This window comes from Capricornis sumatraensis, chromosome 20 (assembly GCF_032405125.1).
Source record: "Capricornis sumatraensis isolate serow.1 chromosome 20, serow.2, whole genome shotgun sequence".
Classification (NCBI taxonomy): domain Eukaryota; kingdom Metazoa; phylum Chordata; class Mammalia; order Artiodactyla; family Bovidae; genus Capricornis; species Capricornis sumatraensis.
This window is the reverse complement of record NC_091088.1, coordinates 55,203,050-55,220,481: the sequence shown is the minus strand read 5'-3', so window position 1 is coordinate 55,220,481 and position 17,432 is coordinate 55,203,050. Positions and strand designations below refer to the sequence as shown.

The following is a 17,432-nucleotide window of genomic DNA, read 5'->3' as shown; positions in this document are numbered from 1 at the left end:
CACAACCCAGTTCCCCCGCTCCCCAGGGAGGTGCTCCAGCCAGAAGCATGCAGGGGGGAGGGCTTCCCCTCGCCCCTCCCCTCACGATGTCGTATTTACAACTGGAGGGGGGAGGAGAGAGGAAGACAGTTTTGAGCTTTGACGCCCCTCCCATTAAAAGCCTTCGCGGATGCGGGGCGGGGAAGGAGGAGGTCGACGTTTTGCAAAAATAAACTAAGGAATTACCGCATGGCTCTGAGACAGCGGAGTGCGGAGGCTAGGGCCCCTTTCACGCCTCCTTCCCAGACAGAGATCAAGGCAGCATTGGAAGTGAGGTAAAGGCGGGGAGGGGGCGTCCCCTCCCCACCCCCTAGCACCCTGGATGGTCCAGGGGACCTCACCAGCGCCCCCATGCCCGTCCCTAGGGCGGAAGGGGGTACGGGAATTATCGCCCCTACCACCCCAGCTTCGTGGGGCAGGGGGCTTGGCTCAGCTGGCCCCTTACCCGTCCCCCGCCCCCCCAAGCTCAGTTATTGCATAAAAATAATAGAGCCCCAGCACCTGGGGTGGGGGTGGCGAGCGGGAAGGGGCCGAGATATGGCTATAGGGGCAGCAATCCCCCCACCACTTCTTGGGGTGCAGGAGAAGTCCCCTCCTTTCCAGTGCCAGTCATGGCGCGTCCTCAGTGTTGGTGGGACTAGGGGCTCCCGCCCCTGCGGAAGAGAAAGTGTCTTTGTGCCCACGGTGCAGGGAGGAGGGTCGAGAAGGTGGGAAGTCACTTCCGGCGCCCGCTGGCCCTGCGCTCCCCTGCCTCCCGCTTGGGGTTGCCCTCATCTGTGGACGACGTGGTGGGTTGTGTCTGGCCCCAGCGGGCGATTTCGGCGTGTTCACCAACTGAGGCGGCCACAGCCTCCAGCCAGCCGTTCATCTCCTCCTAGAGAGAGAAATAGGGCACATAGTCGATATTTGGAAGAGAGGAAACTGAGTAATATATGAGTCTGGAATCTGACTGCCCACTCTGAACCTCAGCTTCCTCATCTATTAAACGGGGTAATAATAAAAATAACAACAACGATGATGACGATGTAAATAGTTACTTAGTTACTTAGTACCTATTTTGTGCCTAGCTCTTCCTTAGTGGCTCAGACAGTAAAGAATCCCTCTGCAATGCAGGAGACCTGGGTTCGATCCCTTGGGTTGGGAAGATCCCCTGGAGAAGGGAATGGCAACCCACTCCAATATTCTTGCCTGGAGAATTTCATGGACAGAACAGCCTGGCAGGGGGCAGTTAGTCCATGGGGTCACAAAAGAGTCGGATAGGACGGAGTGACTAACACACACACACTGTTCTAAGCACTTCTATGGATCAACTCACTTAATCCAATGCAATTGGATTACATCTAACTCCCACTATAGAGATAAACAACAAGAAACAATAATATCAGCAGACACTGTATTTTCCCAGCTCAGTAAGTATTCTACTTGTATCAACTTATTTAATTCTCACAATAACCCTATGATGGAAAATATTTTTACTTCCATTTTAAAGATAATTAAAAGAGAATAAAGGCCTACTTCATAGCTTCTTGGGAACATGAATGGGTATCAAGTGTTACTATTTTTAACATCTCTTCAAACCACCTCTGTGCCTGCTCCTGCTTCCCTTACCTTTCCCCTTAGCCCCAGTCCCAAGGTCCGCTCACATTCCTCCCTCTCATCTACCTCCTCAACCCCTCCCCACAGGTCTGTCCTGGTCCAGCCTTGTGCTTTCCCACCTAGGTCCCTGCCTTGGCCACCTCCTGTGCTTCCCTCCTCCATTCCTGCCCTCTCCAATCCACCCTGCACACTGGTAGCCAAAGGGATCTTTCTTAGGCAGCACTGTAACCTTCCCTTGCTCAAAACTCTTCCACGGATTCCTCATGCCCTTAGAATTGTTTGTTTGTTTGTTGTTCTGTTTTTTCAGCTTGTGGGATCTTAGCTCCCTGACCAGGGATTGAACCCCAGCCAGCCCTCAGCAGTGAAAGCAGAGTTCTAACCACTTGACTGCCAGGGAAGTCCCTCCCTAGTGTACTTAGAATAAATGCTAGCCTTCTCTGAATGACCCACAGTGTCCTTAAGAGATCCAGCCTCAGGGAACCTTTCTAAGAAATTTCTTCCTTGAACTGTCCTTCAGCACAGTTAACCCTTTGCAATTCTGTACCTCTGTTTCCTTGCACTTGCAGTCCATTGTTTTTTTATTTTTTAAAGCTAATCCCCTCCTAACTTTTCAGTCTCATCTCAGAAGCCAAGGCAAAGAAGTTGGACTTCATCCTGGGGCCTCCAGGCAGCCCTTCTGATCCTCCATCTCCCACAGTTTGGCTAGGAACTTCTGAACTCTCATTGCCATGGGCTTGCCCATTCAGCCCAGGTAAACTCTGGCTTGCACTTTCCCTCTTCACAGCCCCATCACTCAGGGCCAGGAGCCAGCCAGCCAGCCAGGTAGTTCCTGAGGTTGGAATAGGGAGAGAAAGGAACAGATCTCACCTCATCTTTAGCCTGGAGCAAAAACTCACTGCCGTCCTGGGTCCTGTGGGAGAGGACACAAGACTTGAGGGCTCCAGGACCAGGGGCCCAGCCCACCCATCCACCCATCTACCGACTATCCTCCAGGAGAACACGGTATTGTTGGGAGGGGGAAGCTGGGTCTGGAAACCTCCCGCCCGCCCATTGAGGGGGCTCACTGGAGCTTGAAGACATGCTTCTTTTTCTTGTAGTCACTAGCCACCTCGCTGGTGGCCTTGTGCAGGCTGAGCAGTGGCTCCCCGCCGTGTGTGCCCCCGGATGCCGGGCCCTTGGCGTCCTTGTAGAAACCCAGCTCCCCCTTGCTGAGCACGCAGTACAGGCTCACCCATGACCTGGGGCGATGAGATGGGGCTCAAGGCAGAGTCGAAGCACTCTGCCTGGGTTTTCTTCATTGATACCCTTCGGGGGCTGAATATGCCTGAGCCTTCCTCCCTCTGGGCCTTTGCCCTAGTTGAGCCACACGCCGGGAGTACTCCTCCTTATGGCAGTTGTGAAGCTGAGAGGAGTGTCTCTGTCTCTGGGAACCAAGCCTTTGCCCAGACTGGCCCCTGCTGGAACTGCTCTTCCTTATCCCCTCCCACACTGAAATTCCTGAAGGCAACACTTAGGCTGTCTCCTCCACAAGCCTTTGCTTGGGCATGTTCCTTGTTACTCCTCCACCCCTGCTCACCCTCATCCCCAGAAGGGCTGATCTACTGGCCTACGCCTGAAAAGAGGAATTCTTATTTCCCCATTCAACCAAAGCCCCAACCGAAGAGGAAGTCTCCCACAAGCAAAATATTCCTAAGGTGCCCCTTGGTCTCAGTACAAGGAGGAAAGGCTAACTCCAGACCCCACAGACAAAACCTCAATCTGTCCCGCCCAACTCATTCTGCTTGTTCAACTCTTCCCTTCTGGGTTCCACCTCTCGCTAGATTCTGACTCCCAGTTGGACAATCCCGAGCTGGACTCCCAAGAGTAGACACATCATTGGTAGGCCCCCCATCCGGAAGGAAACCTATATGAGGTGCCCCCCCACTCCTCAGTTTCGGATCAGTCTCTCATCAGACCCTTCCGCAATCTGAAACTGAAATAAATTCACCCACCCTACTCTTTGGCTGAAGGACCTCTCCAGGCTCCACCTCACAGATCTTGAGAACCTTCTAGACTAGATCCCATAATCTAGTTTGCTGTTAGCTCTAGTTTGCTCCTGGGTTGGTTGATCTGAGACTTGAGTAGCAATAACGCCTTCTTCAGGTCTCGTCCCATCTAAGCTCCGCCGGCTTACCCATTGGACACACTAACCTTAAAGCCCCGCTTCTCCGGTTCATTGCTTGACTCTTTGAAGTTAAGGCCCCCTTCTCAGGCCCCGCCTACCCCGCCACGGGTTGGGCGCCCAGAGTTTTGCCCCACCCCTTCTCCAGGTCCACCTATTCATTCATTGGACACTGAGCTTGGAACCCGCCTTCCAAAACCCCGCCCACACGCTCACCGGTTGGACGACTTGCGGTTAGCGTCGAGCTCGCGCTTGCGCAGCAGGAAGCCCTCGTGCTGCACTGTATGAGTGGGCGGTGGTGGAGGCGCGGGGGCGGAGCCGCCCTGGGCCGGGGCGGAGCGCGAGCGCCGGCTTCCCCCGCCCTCACCACCCTCTCGGGGCCGAGGCCGCCGTCTCGGCTTGGGCCGGTCCCGAGCCCGCGGCCGGTCCGGCCGAGGTGTCCGCTCGGGCGGCTCAAGCCCGTTGGGCAGGCGGCCGGGGGGAAGTTCGCGAGGCTGAGGCAGCGAAGGCTGTGTGAAGGGAGGGGGAAGAGGGGTGCTGTCCATAGTGGGGCGTGGGGGGCCCTCTGTCTGGGGGAACTCACGGGCCCGGGGGGGTCCCATCTGTCTGCAGGGCTATCTGTCTTGGAGGCGAGTCTGGGAGGACCTCAGGGTTGGAGTCCCAACGCTTAAGGGCTCCCCGGATCTTGGGAGTGGGCCTGTCAGGACTCATGTTTTGAATCCCTCTAGATCTTGAGGGTATGGGGTCTGGTCCTATGGAGGTGGGGATACGGGCAGGTGGGTGTCCCATCTATCTGTAGGAGGAGGAATCTGGGGCTTTCTCTGTTTGTGTATAGTTGTCAGTAAGGACTATTGAGACCCCTGCTGTGCTTAGAGGAAAGGGTCTAGGACAACTGTGGGAAGTCTGGAGTGTGTGTGTGTGTGTGTGTGTGTGTGTGTGTGTGTGTGTGTGTGTGTGGTAGTAGGGATCTCAGGTCGGTGGCCTCATCTTTCTAAGGGAGAAAATTTCAGACTGTGGTAGGTGTCTCAGGGCCGCTGTCCATCCCAAGAATATCTGCACAGTTCAGATAGGGGGCAGGGCTAGGCTCCTGTGTTTCTGGAATCCTAATTCCTGCTCTGAGAGGGGCCCCCATACCCCCACCCATGCCGAGGCTCAACTTACCCCAACAGGGAGCCCTGGGCCTGCCTCTTTCTCCTGCAGTTGCTCCACAATGTCAGCCAGGGTGGCCTTCCTGGGGGCAGGGGCGCAGAAAGATTCACTGGGACTGGGATGCCTTCTCCCAGAGACCAGCCTGGGTGGCCGGAGGAGCCTCCACATCTTAGCCTGAGAGGCCAGGTCCCTGTCCACTTCCACAGCTGCCTGTCTTGGCTGTCTGCCTTACACACCACAGGTGCTCAGCACTGTCTGCGAAGTGGACGATGGAACCTCTCTGCCCTCTTGAGTTTTAAGCAACACAAAGACCAAAATGCAAACCAGTGCCCACACCGTTGCCTTTTCCACCCATCCCCTAAGCTTTCAGGCTCCCTGGATTTGCCCCCTCCCAGCCCCTGATCACTCTGCATCATACTCTCCAGTGACTAGTCTGTTTCTTCCCCTGGACTGAGCTACCTGAAAGCAGGGCTGGAGCTGGTTGGGTCGTTGCTCTCCCTAGCACACATCACACACAGAGTGGGCGCCCAACCAGTGTTCATGAAATACAAAATTTAAAAGGGGTCTGGAAATCACTGTTACTGAAACGTCTTTGACCAAAGGCCTCTTTCTGGGGACATGGCTGATTGAAGTGATCCACATGACACATTCTCATTAATTCTGGATTCTGAAAGGTCTGGGTTCCAGTCTTGTTTCACCCAAACTGAGTGACTTGCCCTCTCTGAGCCTCAGTTGCTCCATCCATAAAATGTGTGATTACAGTCCCCAGTTTATAAGGTGGAGATGGTGATGAAGGATCTTAACTTCAATCAGAGAGGTGATGGTTCCACTGTTAGCCCAGTGGAGAAACTGAGATGCAGAGAGGATGAAATCCTTGCTCAGGGTCACCCAGGGGATTTGAAGCAGGGGTCAGGACCCGGTACCTGACAACCTGCACCTGAAGGAAGCCACAGCCACTGTGGGTTATTGAGTGCGACTCCTACCCTCTTTCAGCTTCTTTCCGTTTACACCCCTGTACAATGGGTACCACGAATGTATCTAGGGAGCTAAGCCATTCTGAGCCTGGGAACCCTGGCCTCTGGACCTGCGCGACTCCAGGAGCTCTCCTTGTCCCCCTTCCTTCACTCCCTAGGCCTCACCCCTTGGCCAGGTCTCCTCTGATGGGCATCTCCTGTTCGCTGGACTCCTGCCGCTCCAGCCGCCGCTCCCGCCGCTCCCGCCGCCTCTCCATCTGCTCGTAGCGGCCCAGGGTAAGGCTGTGTGCCACCTCGTGCTCCGTTGACTCCTGCCGCTCTGGCCGCCGCCTCCGCGCAGCCTCCTCGGATTGATCGGCCGATTCCTGCCGCTCGGGCCGCCGCCTCCTGGGCAGCTCCTCCGCGCGATCAGCTGACTCCTGCCGCTCGGGCCGCGGCCTGACCTGCTCCGCTGCGACTACCGCAGGGGCCCCCGGGGTCTCAACGGCTTCCTCTGGTGCCGCCGGCTGGGCCGTAGGCTCCACCCTCCCCGGGACCTCGGGCAGCCGGTCGATGCGCGGCTGGAGGCGCTCCGGCTTGAGCTCCTGCCGCACGTACCCCACCCGGGTCCGCACCTCAGCCGAGAGCGTGTCTGAGGCCCGGCGGGCCAGCGGCTCCAAGCCCCTCTCAGAGCCCCCTGGCCGCAGCAGGGGCGCGGCCTTGGCCGCCAGTTCCGTAGGGTCTCCAAAGAACTTGCGCCCCAGGAGGGGGGTGGGCGGCTGCTTGCTCTGTTCTGCCTTGAGTTTCTCAATCTGGGGACAGAGGGGCCAGGCTCCAGTGGAGGGGCAGGGTGGAGGTGGGGGCTGGGAAGGTGGCTCTGGGTCGTCTGCCTCACCGCCCAGTTTATTGGTTCTTATCAGTGAAAAAGCAGGGTTGGCCAGAAGCTTAATTCCTATTTTCTCCAGCAAACACCTAGCGCTCAATTAATAACGGGTTAAATCATCACTTTCTGTAGGTGCCTTTCCATTCCCACCCATTGCCTCCTTCCTTCAGGATCTTGAGACTTTTTATTACAATGATCTCATCATTCTTCAAGTATCAGATCAGACTCCTCCCAGGCCAGGACAAGTGATTCTGGGCTCTCACGTTCCCCTGTGCTTCCCCCATCCTAGCCCTGGACTGTCACTGGTGACAGGTGGAAGTTTGTCCCCTCTCCCATCAAAGCTCCCCTCACCCCCAGGACTTGGAAACACAGTGATGGTCTGTCTCAGCCCTTATTCAACACAGTGTGGAGGCCGTGTATTGGCCCATGTGTTTGTCTCATATAGAGAGATGGACGTGGGGCTGTGGGGGGTGGGGTCTGGGGCAGGAAATGGGGTGCTGACCGTGGTCAGGCGCCGCAGAGAGCTGAACCTTTCTTCCCAGGCTGCAGCCGCTTTGCGGAAGGCCTCGTGCCGCCGGATAAGCTGTTCCACTTCGTCCACACTGCTGCCCAGCTCCCGGCTCTGCAAAAGCGGCTCCTGGGCCGTCAGCCAGGCATCGGCCACCACTGCCTCTTGGGCAAACTGGTGCACTTCCAGCACTGAGGAGAGACATTCAGGGGGAGGGTGCTGGCGGCACCTGGGGGCCCTACCTGGGGACTGTTTTCTCTGGCCTTCCACACCCCCTCTGGCTTCCTCCATCCCAGCCCTGGCCACTGTGGGCTTTGCAGGAAGGTGAAGGGCTGGGCTATTTCTGAGGACACCAGCTTCTCCCCTAGGTGTTGGGAGTCAGTGCCAGGGCAGCCCCCTTGTCCACTCGCCCAGGCCTTCGTGTTTGCTGCTGGGGATCCGGAGGTATGCAAGCATGACTCTGTCACCCTCTGGGCATTTCCTGACATGCTGGGGCCTGATGTCCTTGTGCCCCTGAGCCCCGTGTGTCTGGGCCCACACTCACTCTGCTGCAGCCACTCCCAGTGGCGGTCCCACTTATCCGACACTTCCTCCTTCCTGGTCCCCAGCTTGTCCAACTGCGCCTGGATCTGGGAGTGGCAGGTGGTTGGGAGAGGCATCAGGGCTGGCCCCCCACCCCGATGGGCACAGAGGACAAAGGGGAACCCCCGGCCCCCCTCCCACCTCATCAGCCATGGCACTCTTGTTGAGCAGCAGAGAGCGCCCCAGCTCCTGGCAGGCTGTCAGCTCTGGCATCCGTGCCTCCAGTTCAGTCTTCAGGCCCTGGTGGTAGTTCATGAGCACCTCCACCGATGACACGTCCCTACAGTGGGTGGTGGGTAGGGATCTGAGCCATGGGCCACCTCCCTCAACCCACCCCATATACACTTCTTGTGATGAGCCCAGATCCCTCAGGCTGGCGCTGTCCCCGTCCACCTCCCACAACCAGGTTCTGAGGGGCCAACCTTCTTCACTGATTCAATGATTCCGACTTCTCCCAGAGTGCTAAAATGTCCCACTTCAGTGATTCTGAGAATTTCAAGATCCAATTTTCCTAATCCTCTAAAGCTGTACTTCTGAAGCTTCCACTAACCTATGATTCTAAGTCTGTGCTGTCCCAGAGGGTAAACACTAGACATGTGGCAGTCAAGCACTTGAAATGTGGCTACTTTGATTTGAGATGTGTTCAAGGGTCAAGCAGACACCATACTTTGAAGATTTAGTATAAAAAAAAATGAAAAATAACTCAATAATTTTAATATTCACTTCATGCTGAAGTAATCATATTTGGAGTATCCTTGGTTAAGTAAAGGGCTTCCCAGGTTGGGCTAGTGGTAAAGAATCTGCCTGTTGATGCAGGAAACTTAAGAAACACGGGTGATCCCTGGGTTAGGAAGATCCCCTGGAGGAGGGCATGGCAACCCACTCCAGTATTCTTGCCTGGAGAATCCCATGGACAGAGGAGGCTGGCAGGCTACAGTCCATAGGATCACAAAGAGTCGGACATGACTGAAGCAACTTAGCACGCACGCACACACGAATGGGTTAAATAAAATGAATTACTAAAATGAATTTTCACTTCCTTCTTTTTACTTTTTCTAATGTGGTTACAAGAAAATCTTAAATTATACATGTGGCTCACATTTGTGGCCTGTGTTGTATAATTATTGGACAGCGCCATTCTAAACTATTATATGGCCAAAACAAATTCCAAATTTCTGAAGGTTCCATCAGTCAACAAGTATAGCCCAATAAGACTTAATATGTATGTCCAGGGACTTTCCTGGCAGCCCAGTGGTTAAGATTCCACACTCTCACTGCTGAGGAACTGTGTTCAATCCCTGGTCAGGGAACTAGGATCCCAGAAGCCAAGCAGTGTGACCAAAAAAAAAAAAAAAAAAAAGATTTAATGTTGAATATGTTCAAATTTATTTCTGATCACTCACATTGTAACAATTCCTACCTAAGACTTAGTATGCCTAGAACAGCCTCCCTGATTCTCCCCTGTCTCCCAAACACACCCTCCCTGAAATTCTCCACCTCAATAAATTCGCCCATCATTCATCTATAACTCCTCGTTTTTTCCCTCAGCTCAGGAACCTAATCCATCAGTCAAGACTGGACATTCGTGACTTTAAAACATACTCTGTGAAATGGGCTTCCCTGATGGTCCAGTGGTGAAGAATCCACCTGCCAATGCAGGGGACACAGGTTCGATCCTCAGTCCAGGAAGATCTCACGTGCCTTGGGGCAAATAAGCCTGTGTGCCACAACTACTGAGCCAGAGTTCTAGAGCTCATGAGCTGCAGCTACAAAACCATGCGCCTAGAGCCCATGCTCTGCAACGAGAGGAGCCTCTGCAATGAGAAGCCTGCACACTGCAGCTAGAAGGTAGCCCCTGCTCGCCACAACTAGAGAAAGCCTGCAGCAATGAGGACCCAGTGCAGCCATAAATAAATTTTTAAAAATCTTTAAAAAATGTTTAAAAATATACTCTGTGAAATAATAGGAAATCTGGTATTTGTTTTAAAATAACTCAGCTTAGGGTGGAGGGGAGTACATACATGAAGACTGGCCGGGTATTCACTGTACACATGTGGGTCCTCTCTGTTACTGCTACTTCAGTGGAGAGTTGAAATTTCTTATAATAAAAAGATTTTTTAAAATCATTTTTTCCTAAAATTGGTCACTTCTTCCCATTTCTTCAGCCACCACCCTGAGTCAAGCCAACGTCACCTTGTGCCCTGGATGATGGCAGGAGCGTCCTGAGCAGCCTGCCTGCTTCTACCCTGGCTCTCCACACTCTCTCATTTTCCACAAGCACTTGGATTTACCTTTCTCAAATATACATCATATCACATCACCCCCTCCTTCTGCTCTAAACTCTCCGGTGGCTTCCATTTCACTCCCAAAAAGGCAAACTTCTCACCACACCCAGCACTCAGTCATGTCTGACTCTTGGAGGCCCCATGGACTGCTGCCTGCCAGGCTCCTCTGCCCACGGAATTTTCCAGGCCAGAATACTGGAATGGGGTGCCATCTCCTACTCCAGAGATCTTCCTGGCCCAGGGATCCGGCCCATGTCTCCTGCATCTCTTGCACTGGCAGGTGGATTCTTTAACACTGCCACCATGTGGGAAGCCCTCACCATGCTGTTTCCCCTCTAACCTCATCTCCTACCACCTCCCACTCTCCCACTCACTCACTATGTCCAGTCACAATGATCATCTAGCTTTTCTGCAAACATATCTAACCACAACCTACCTCAGGGCCTTTGCACTTGCTGATCCTTTCACCGGGAAGACCCTTCCCCCAAAATTTTACCCAACTCACCATCTCTGCACTCAGGCCCCCTTACTTTGCTTTATTTTTCTTTTATTAATATCTGGAATAATATTAAGTGTTTGTTTATTGACTTATCTGTTGCCTGATTCCTCCCTCAGAATGTCAGCAGCACCGGTCAGGGGCTTGACCTTACACGCATACAGTGCATGCGTGCGTGTGTGCTAAGTTGCTTCTGTCGTGTCTGACTCTGCGACCCTATGGACTGTAGCCCACCTGGCTCCTCTGTCCATGGGATTCTCCAGGCAAGAATACTGGAGTGGGTTGTCATCCTCTCCTCAAGGGGATCTTCCTAGCCCAGGGATCAAACCTACATCTCTTACGTCTCTAGAGTTGGCAGGCGGGTTCTTTTACCACTAGCACCACCTGGGAAGCCCTCTGGCATACGGTAGGCATCAACAAATATTTGCTGAGTAAATGAATGCAGACTCAAGTGCTCACAGTCACAGAAACAATGCTATGTATCCACTACTCTCCACCTCCTTGTTTTCCTGGACACACTGCTGGACTACATTTCCCAGAGTCCCTAGCAGACAGGTTTGGACCACGGAGCCAAAGGGATGCGAGTGCAGGTTTAGTCTCTACAACCTTCGGTTGTATCCTCAGCTCTCTTTTCCTCATCTGTAGCTGGATGTAGAAGGCCCAGCCACTCATGTCAGGGTCGATGACAGAAGAACACTGGTTCCCAGCCACTGTGGGACAGGCTTCTGCTGCATACTCACATCAAGCCATGATGTGAGCAATCAGTGCCTACTAGGCTAAGCCCCATATACACCTCCCCATCCCTATCCTGGCTTTAATCCATCCCAGGCTGCGACACCCCTACAGAGGCAGAGGATGCCCTGTGCTCTGAGCTCGATGCCAGGCGTGACACGGGGTCTTCACACACGAGGAGCCTGTAGAACAAGGCATGGCAGGCGGTGGAGCCACGCAGGTATTGGCTATGGTGATTTTTTTTTTTTTTTTTATGGGAAGGGGACTGTGGAGGGGCTGAGAGTGGCTGCCCGGAGGCAGGGAGGAAACCCGAGGTGGGAAGAGGGGCACCTGGGCTTGTCAGCTGCCCCAATCTGGCCAGCGATGCCATCCATCCAGGAGAGCAGGTCTCGGGCCTGGTTGTGGAATCGCAGGGCGTCGGCCGTGGAGCTCACGTGCAGGCGGGCGTCCTCACAGGCTGCCAGCAGCTCCTTCCAGCCTTGCAGCACCTCCTGCTCCCGGCTGGCGATGGCCTCTGCGTGCTCGCCCGCGTACACCGTCCGCAGCTGGGCTGCCCCCTCCTGCAGCTGCCGTACCTGAGGGGGACACGGGGTCGAGCACCAGCCCTCCGTGGGGATCCAGGCTCCACCCTCTCCCCCATCTCCCATCTGCAGACTGGGTGCAGAGCTTGAAGAAGTAAGGAGCCTACACCCTTGCTTCCAGTGGGATCCATTCCTAGCCACTGCCTGCTTTCTTTTTGACCTTCGCACTCTCTGACTTCTTTTCGACCCACTACCGTATTTCTCTCACATCTGCTGCCTAACGTTTCTGTGACTGACCTGCATTGTGACTTCTTTTACACCTACCGTCAGGTTTCTTTCAGCCCACTGTCTGACTTCTAGTCTGAGAGCTCTATTTCTATTGGGGCTGCCACCTCTTCAGGCCCACCTCTGTCTTGTTTCAGACCCATGTGATTTCTTTCAGGGAACCATTCCTCACCCTGACATCTATTAGACGTGGTGTCCAATTTTTTCAAGCCACTCCCTATCACCCAATTTCCTTCAGAATCGCTATTCAATCACTAGCAGGTCTCCCATCCAATTTCCACTATCTCTGCTGTGTGAGTTAGAGTCACTGCTCACTCTCCGTGGTTTCAGCCACTTGTCTTCTTTCAGAGGACCATCATATTTGTGTCAGATGCACCACATAATCACTATCAATCTCTCTACTTGACTTCTCATGGTCTTTCATATCATATATACAAAATAATTGTCCAATTTCTACCTTCCACTAGACCTACAACCCTATTTCCTTCAGTTCTGTGGCTTGCTTCCTGTGAAGCACACAGCTTCACATTTTCATCTGGTTTCTCAGATCTACCTCTTAATTCCTATCAAACCCACTCCCTGATTCCTATTAGCCCAGATTTCCATCCATGAGATCCAACCCCATCAAATTTCTTCAGGGAAAATCATGTGATTTCTATCAGAGACCTGCGCTCTAATTTCTATTTGCTTTGCAGCCAAATTTCTCTCAACTTCCTTGCAATTCTTTTTAGACTCTCCATCGGGCTTTGGGTAAGATTCACTTTGCAGTTTTCAAGGGAACCCCTGCCCAACCTCCGCTGGAAACACTGCCTGATTTCTATCAGGCATTCTATACCCCCCATTCTATATTCCCTGTCATTGTTTGATTCTGCGCACCATGCAACCAGTCCATTTTCTACCTGCCCCATCATATAACTTCTCCCTGTTTTGTAGTCCGTTTTCTGTCTATTCCACTGTCTAATTTCAACGTGGTCCACAACCTGATTTTTGCCAGCGCTGCTGCCCCCGTCCTCTGGCCACGCTGCCGGGCCCTCCCACCAGCCCCTCCTGGCCACCAGCCCCCCACCTGGGACACAAGGAGCTGCAGGTCATGTTCAAAGGCGCGCAGGGTCCGCTGCATGGAGCTGGCACTGGGTCTCGGCTCCGGCGGGGTGGTCAGGCGAGGCAGTCGCCTCCGCTTCTCCTCAATCTGTCCTTGGAGTTCTCGGGCATCACTGAAGAACTTATGCAGCTCCCGAGAGGCAGCCAGCAGTTGGGCCCGCGTGCCCATAAGCTCCAGCAACTCGGCCCAGGCTTCATTCAGCCCGTCCTTCCACTCGGCCATGGTGGCTGCTGCTGTGTGGCCACACTCGATCAGCTCATCCACCATCTGGTTCACGGCCGCCAGCCGCTCCCGCCCTGCTGTGCCAGTTTCACTGGCGAATTCTGAGAATTTCTCCTGTAGCACCTGCCACCAGGGAGTGGGGGGGGTGTGCCATCATGGGTAAAGTGCCGTAGACACGAGCCCCCTTCAACCCACCATCTTGTGGCAGAATAACAACACTAAAAGTGACCATCAGAACAAAATATAACATCCCACACTTACTGAGAACTCACTCTGTAGCAATAATAGTAACAATAATAATAAAATAAAGCAGTCCAGATGGTAAAGAATCTGCCTGCAATGCAGAAGATCCAGGTTCAACCCCTGGGTCAGAGACTCCTTAGACAAGGAGATGGCAATCCACTCCAGTATTCTTGCCTGGGAAATCCCATGGACAGAGGAACCTGGCACGCTATAATCTCTGGGGTCGTAAAAAGTCAGACCTGACTGAGCAACTAACAAGACCCTAAGCATAGTAACTAACACTGTGTTAGGCTCCGTGGGTGTTCAGTACTGCCCTAGGTGCTTTTTTGGGGTCCCCAACCTCTGGATGATGATCTGAGGTGGATCTGATGCAATAAAAATAAAGTATACGATAAATGAAATGCGCTTGAAACATCCTGAAACCATCCCCATCCATGGAAAAATCATCTCTCGTGAAACTGAACCCTGGTGCCGAAAAGGGTGGAGCCAGGGCTTTACATTATCCATCAGTGACTCAACAGAGCCATGATGAGGTGCTATTTTAATCTCCCTATTATGGGTGGGGAAACTGAGGCCCGAAGAACCTTAGTAGCAGACACAATGGCCCCTGGATCGCTGTTTATTCCTAATGCTGCTCACCGTGACGTGCTCAAAGTCCTGGCCGAGCTCAGGGGAGCCGGCCACCACCTCTTTCTCTGCGATCCAGTGCTCGAGCTCGTCCACCTGGCGACTGAGCTGGTACAGCCAGTACTGCTGCTCCAGGCCCACCCGGCGCTCCTCGCCCAGCTCCTTGAGTGCCACGTACAGGCGGTCCACCTGAGACTGCCGCCGGCTGATCTGCTCACTGAAGGGGGACAGGGAGGGGACAGGGAAGGGCAGGGATGGCGCCTCCCCGCCCAGACTTCCAAGATAGAGCTCTGAGCCCCTGCCACCCCCCTCAGGGCAGGGCTGTGTTTCTCTGAACCTTCAGGCAGAACTGAGTCCTCCCCGAGACTCCTTCATGCAGAGCTCTGTTTTCTACAAGTCTTGGATGCAGCCAACTCAGCACTTCCGTCTCAGAGCTCAAGGAAAATTCTGCTTCCCTCAGCTTGATAAGCTCATCACTCCCTCTCACCCCCTTGCGTGCGCCCAGCCTTCCAGGCTGCAGTCCCACACCTGGCCCTTCTAGTGACTTCGGTGTGACTCCAGACCCCTTACTTGGTTCCCCAGCCAACCCACCTCACCCCCAGTTGGGATCTCCAGGCTCAGGAGGACAGAGGTCAAGCCTTGCACCTCTGTCTCCGATCTCACCCATGGGCCAAGCCTCCTAGATGTGGCCCCTACACTTAACCTCAGAGAGGCCACATGACCCGCAGTCCAGGAGGTCTCAGGCCACACCCATTCACTGTGCTCCAGGCCCTCCCAGAGGGGCCCAGACACTGGGTAGGAAGAGAACCCTTCCTGCCCTGAGCTCGCTCTTCTCCCCTCAGTCCTAGACAACTCCTCCCACACACTCAAAATCCTAGGGCTCCTGGCCCCACCCGTTCAAACATCCTTGCACAGCGCTCCTCCATGCGGGGACCCCAACCACTTGCCAAAATCCTAAAGCACCAGCACGGGGCCAAGAGGGACCCAATCCTCCCATCCCAACGTCCAGTCCTGGCCCTGCCCCAATTTCCAACCGCGAAGCTCCCGATCCTGCCGGACCATTCCCTAAGAACTGGCCCCGCCCACCTGTCCGGGTGCCCCATCTCCAGCAGCGCCCGGCACTGGCGCGACAGCTGCGCGATGCTTTCCTCGTAGTTCTCCACGCCCTGCTCCAGCTGCAGGTGCTTCTTGAGCAGCTGTAGGGTGCTCTGTTCGTCCTGGGGACACACGGCGCCCGCGATGAGGTGGCAGCGGCCGACCCCGGGCTCCAGCGCACCGTCACCACCCCCCCCGCCCCGCCCCGGCCCCCCGCACCGCCAGCCCGGGCGCACCTTGCCCTTGTCCTCACTCATCATGAGCAGCTCCTGCTCGCCCAGCCACGCCTCCACCTCGGCCACGTCGAAGTAGTACTGTTCCACCTGGAAGGCGGCGTCGAGCACCTGCTGCCGCCGCTCGGCCGCCTCCCTCAGCCCGGCCCAGGCGCCCTGCAGCTGCTCCTGGCCGCGGCGCACGGCCTCAGCCTCGGGGCTGCGCAGCGACGCCAGGGCGCCCGCGCGCTCCAGCACCTCCTCCAGGCGCGGCCCGTGCGCCTGGATCTCCCGCCGCAGGCCCTGCGGGTGGGAGACGAGAGGGGAGTTCAGAGGCTCGGCGGGCGCCTGCACGACTGGCACCGCCCAGGAGAGAGTGACAAACAGCCGCAGATCGCTGGCGACGAGCCGGATACCACATGTCTCCTCACTCATCCTCCCCTTGTTGCAGGTGGGAAAATAGGCCGCAGAGGTGAAGTGCCTTAGGAGAACAAGCAGCTAGGAAGGGGTGACAGGGTTTGAACACAAGAAGGTGAATCCAGAGACTCTGCTTTCAAACAAGATCCCTGGTGATCCATGATGCCCGCCTAAGGATCCCGACACAGGCCTAAACACAGGTTGGGGTATAATTTACCTACAGTGCAGTGCACACATCTTAGGAATACAGCTGGACACATTTTACACATTATTAAGCCTGTGTACCCAGATAGGCATACAGAATACTTCCATCACCCCCAGAAAGTTCTCTCAACCAGCTCTGTACTTGCTGAGTTCTTTAGTTAACCTCTCCTTTGCCTGTTTCCCCACCTGGTAAATGGAGATATTAAATCATAACACAATAACAAGAGTCAACACCCAGTGCCCGCCAGGCACTTTGCTAAGTAAGGGCTTTGCATAATATAGTCACTTTCTTTTTCTTTTTGCCACACTGTGTGGCATGTGGGACCTTAGTTCCCCAACCAGGGGTGGAACCTGTGCCCCCTGCAGTGCAAGGGCAGAGTCCTGACCACTGGACCGCCAGGGAAGTCCCTGTAGCCAATCATTTAGTCCTCACTCCAACTCCAGGAGCCAAGCATCATTCTCATTTTACAGATGGGGAAACGGAGGCACGGGGAGGTTGAAGAACTTGCCAAAGGCACATGGCTAGTGGTGGCCCCCTAATATTTGCCTTGCAGGGCTGCTCTACCGTGGCGCACTGACAACTGTGCCTGGCATGCAGCAGGTGCTCAATCAACATCAGCTGCTATTATTTGTTTCACAGCCGCTGTGTGTCTAGCAATCTCTCACACACACAGCTTGAGCATCTCCAATTTTAAATAGTAAATGCGCGTGACTGATTTCCTCAACTGTGAAAATGATGGGCCAGTCTTGTTTGTTGCTAGCGTAGTCCACCACCAGGAGTATTTTCATTAAGATAGAAAAACAAAAGCCTCTTAAAAGAACTTCACCTATTACAGCATGATCACGAATCTTTCCAAAATAATTTTTGTGCCCACCTCCCCACCATTCTTCAGTGCCCTATTCTCCCAAACTATATATATATTTTTTATAAAAGGAGGTGATGACAATACCTACATCATAGTGTTATTGCAGACAGTAAATATCTGACATAATCCCCTATGACAGTATTTGGTACATAGTAAGTCTTTAATCAATGTATTATTATTATTATTACTATTATATTATTATTTTCCAGCTGCACTGCATGCAGTATCTTGCTTCCCTGACCAGGGATCAAACC

At 54.1% G+C, this 17,432-nt stretch overlaps 1 protein-coding gene across 1 annotated transcript in view; it reads right to left on the bottom strand.

Annotated features, from left to right (window-relative positions):
* Positions 1-674: 674 nt before the first annotated feature.
* Positions 675-17,432, bottom strand: part of SPTBN4 (spectrin beta, non-erythrocytic 4) — a 74,831-nt gene continuing 58,073 nt past the window's right edge. The window contains exons 22-35 of the mRNA XM_068992036.1: positions 15,716-15,994; positions 15,471-15,601; positions 14,397-14,601; positions 13,257-13,637; positions 11,715-11,959; positions 8,013-8,151; positions 7,834-7,918; positions 7,284-7,480; positions 6,085-6,710; positions 4,958-5,027; positions 4,013-4,305; positions 2,700-2,873; positions 2,503-2,545; positions 675-913 (exon numbers count right to left, since the gene is read on the bottom strand). Of these exons, the coding sequence (XP_068848137.1) occupies positions 755-913; positions 2,503-2,545; positions 2,700-2,873; positions 4,013-4,305; positions 4,958-5,027; positions 6,085-6,710; positions 7,284-7,480; positions 7,834-7,918; positions 8,013-8,151; positions 11,715-11,959; positions 13,257-13,637; positions 14,397-14,601; positions 15,471-15,601; positions 15,716-15,994 (3,027 nt within the window). The 3' untranslated portion in view covers positions 675-754. The remainder of the gene's footprint in view (positions 914-2,502; positions 2,546-2,699; positions 2,874-4,012; positions 4,306-4,957; positions 5,028-6,084; positions 6,711-7,283; positions 7,481-7,833; positions 7,919-8,012; positions 8,152-11,714; positions 11,960-13,256; positions 13,638-14,396; positions 14,602-15,470; positions 15,602-15,715; positions 15,995-17,432) is intronic.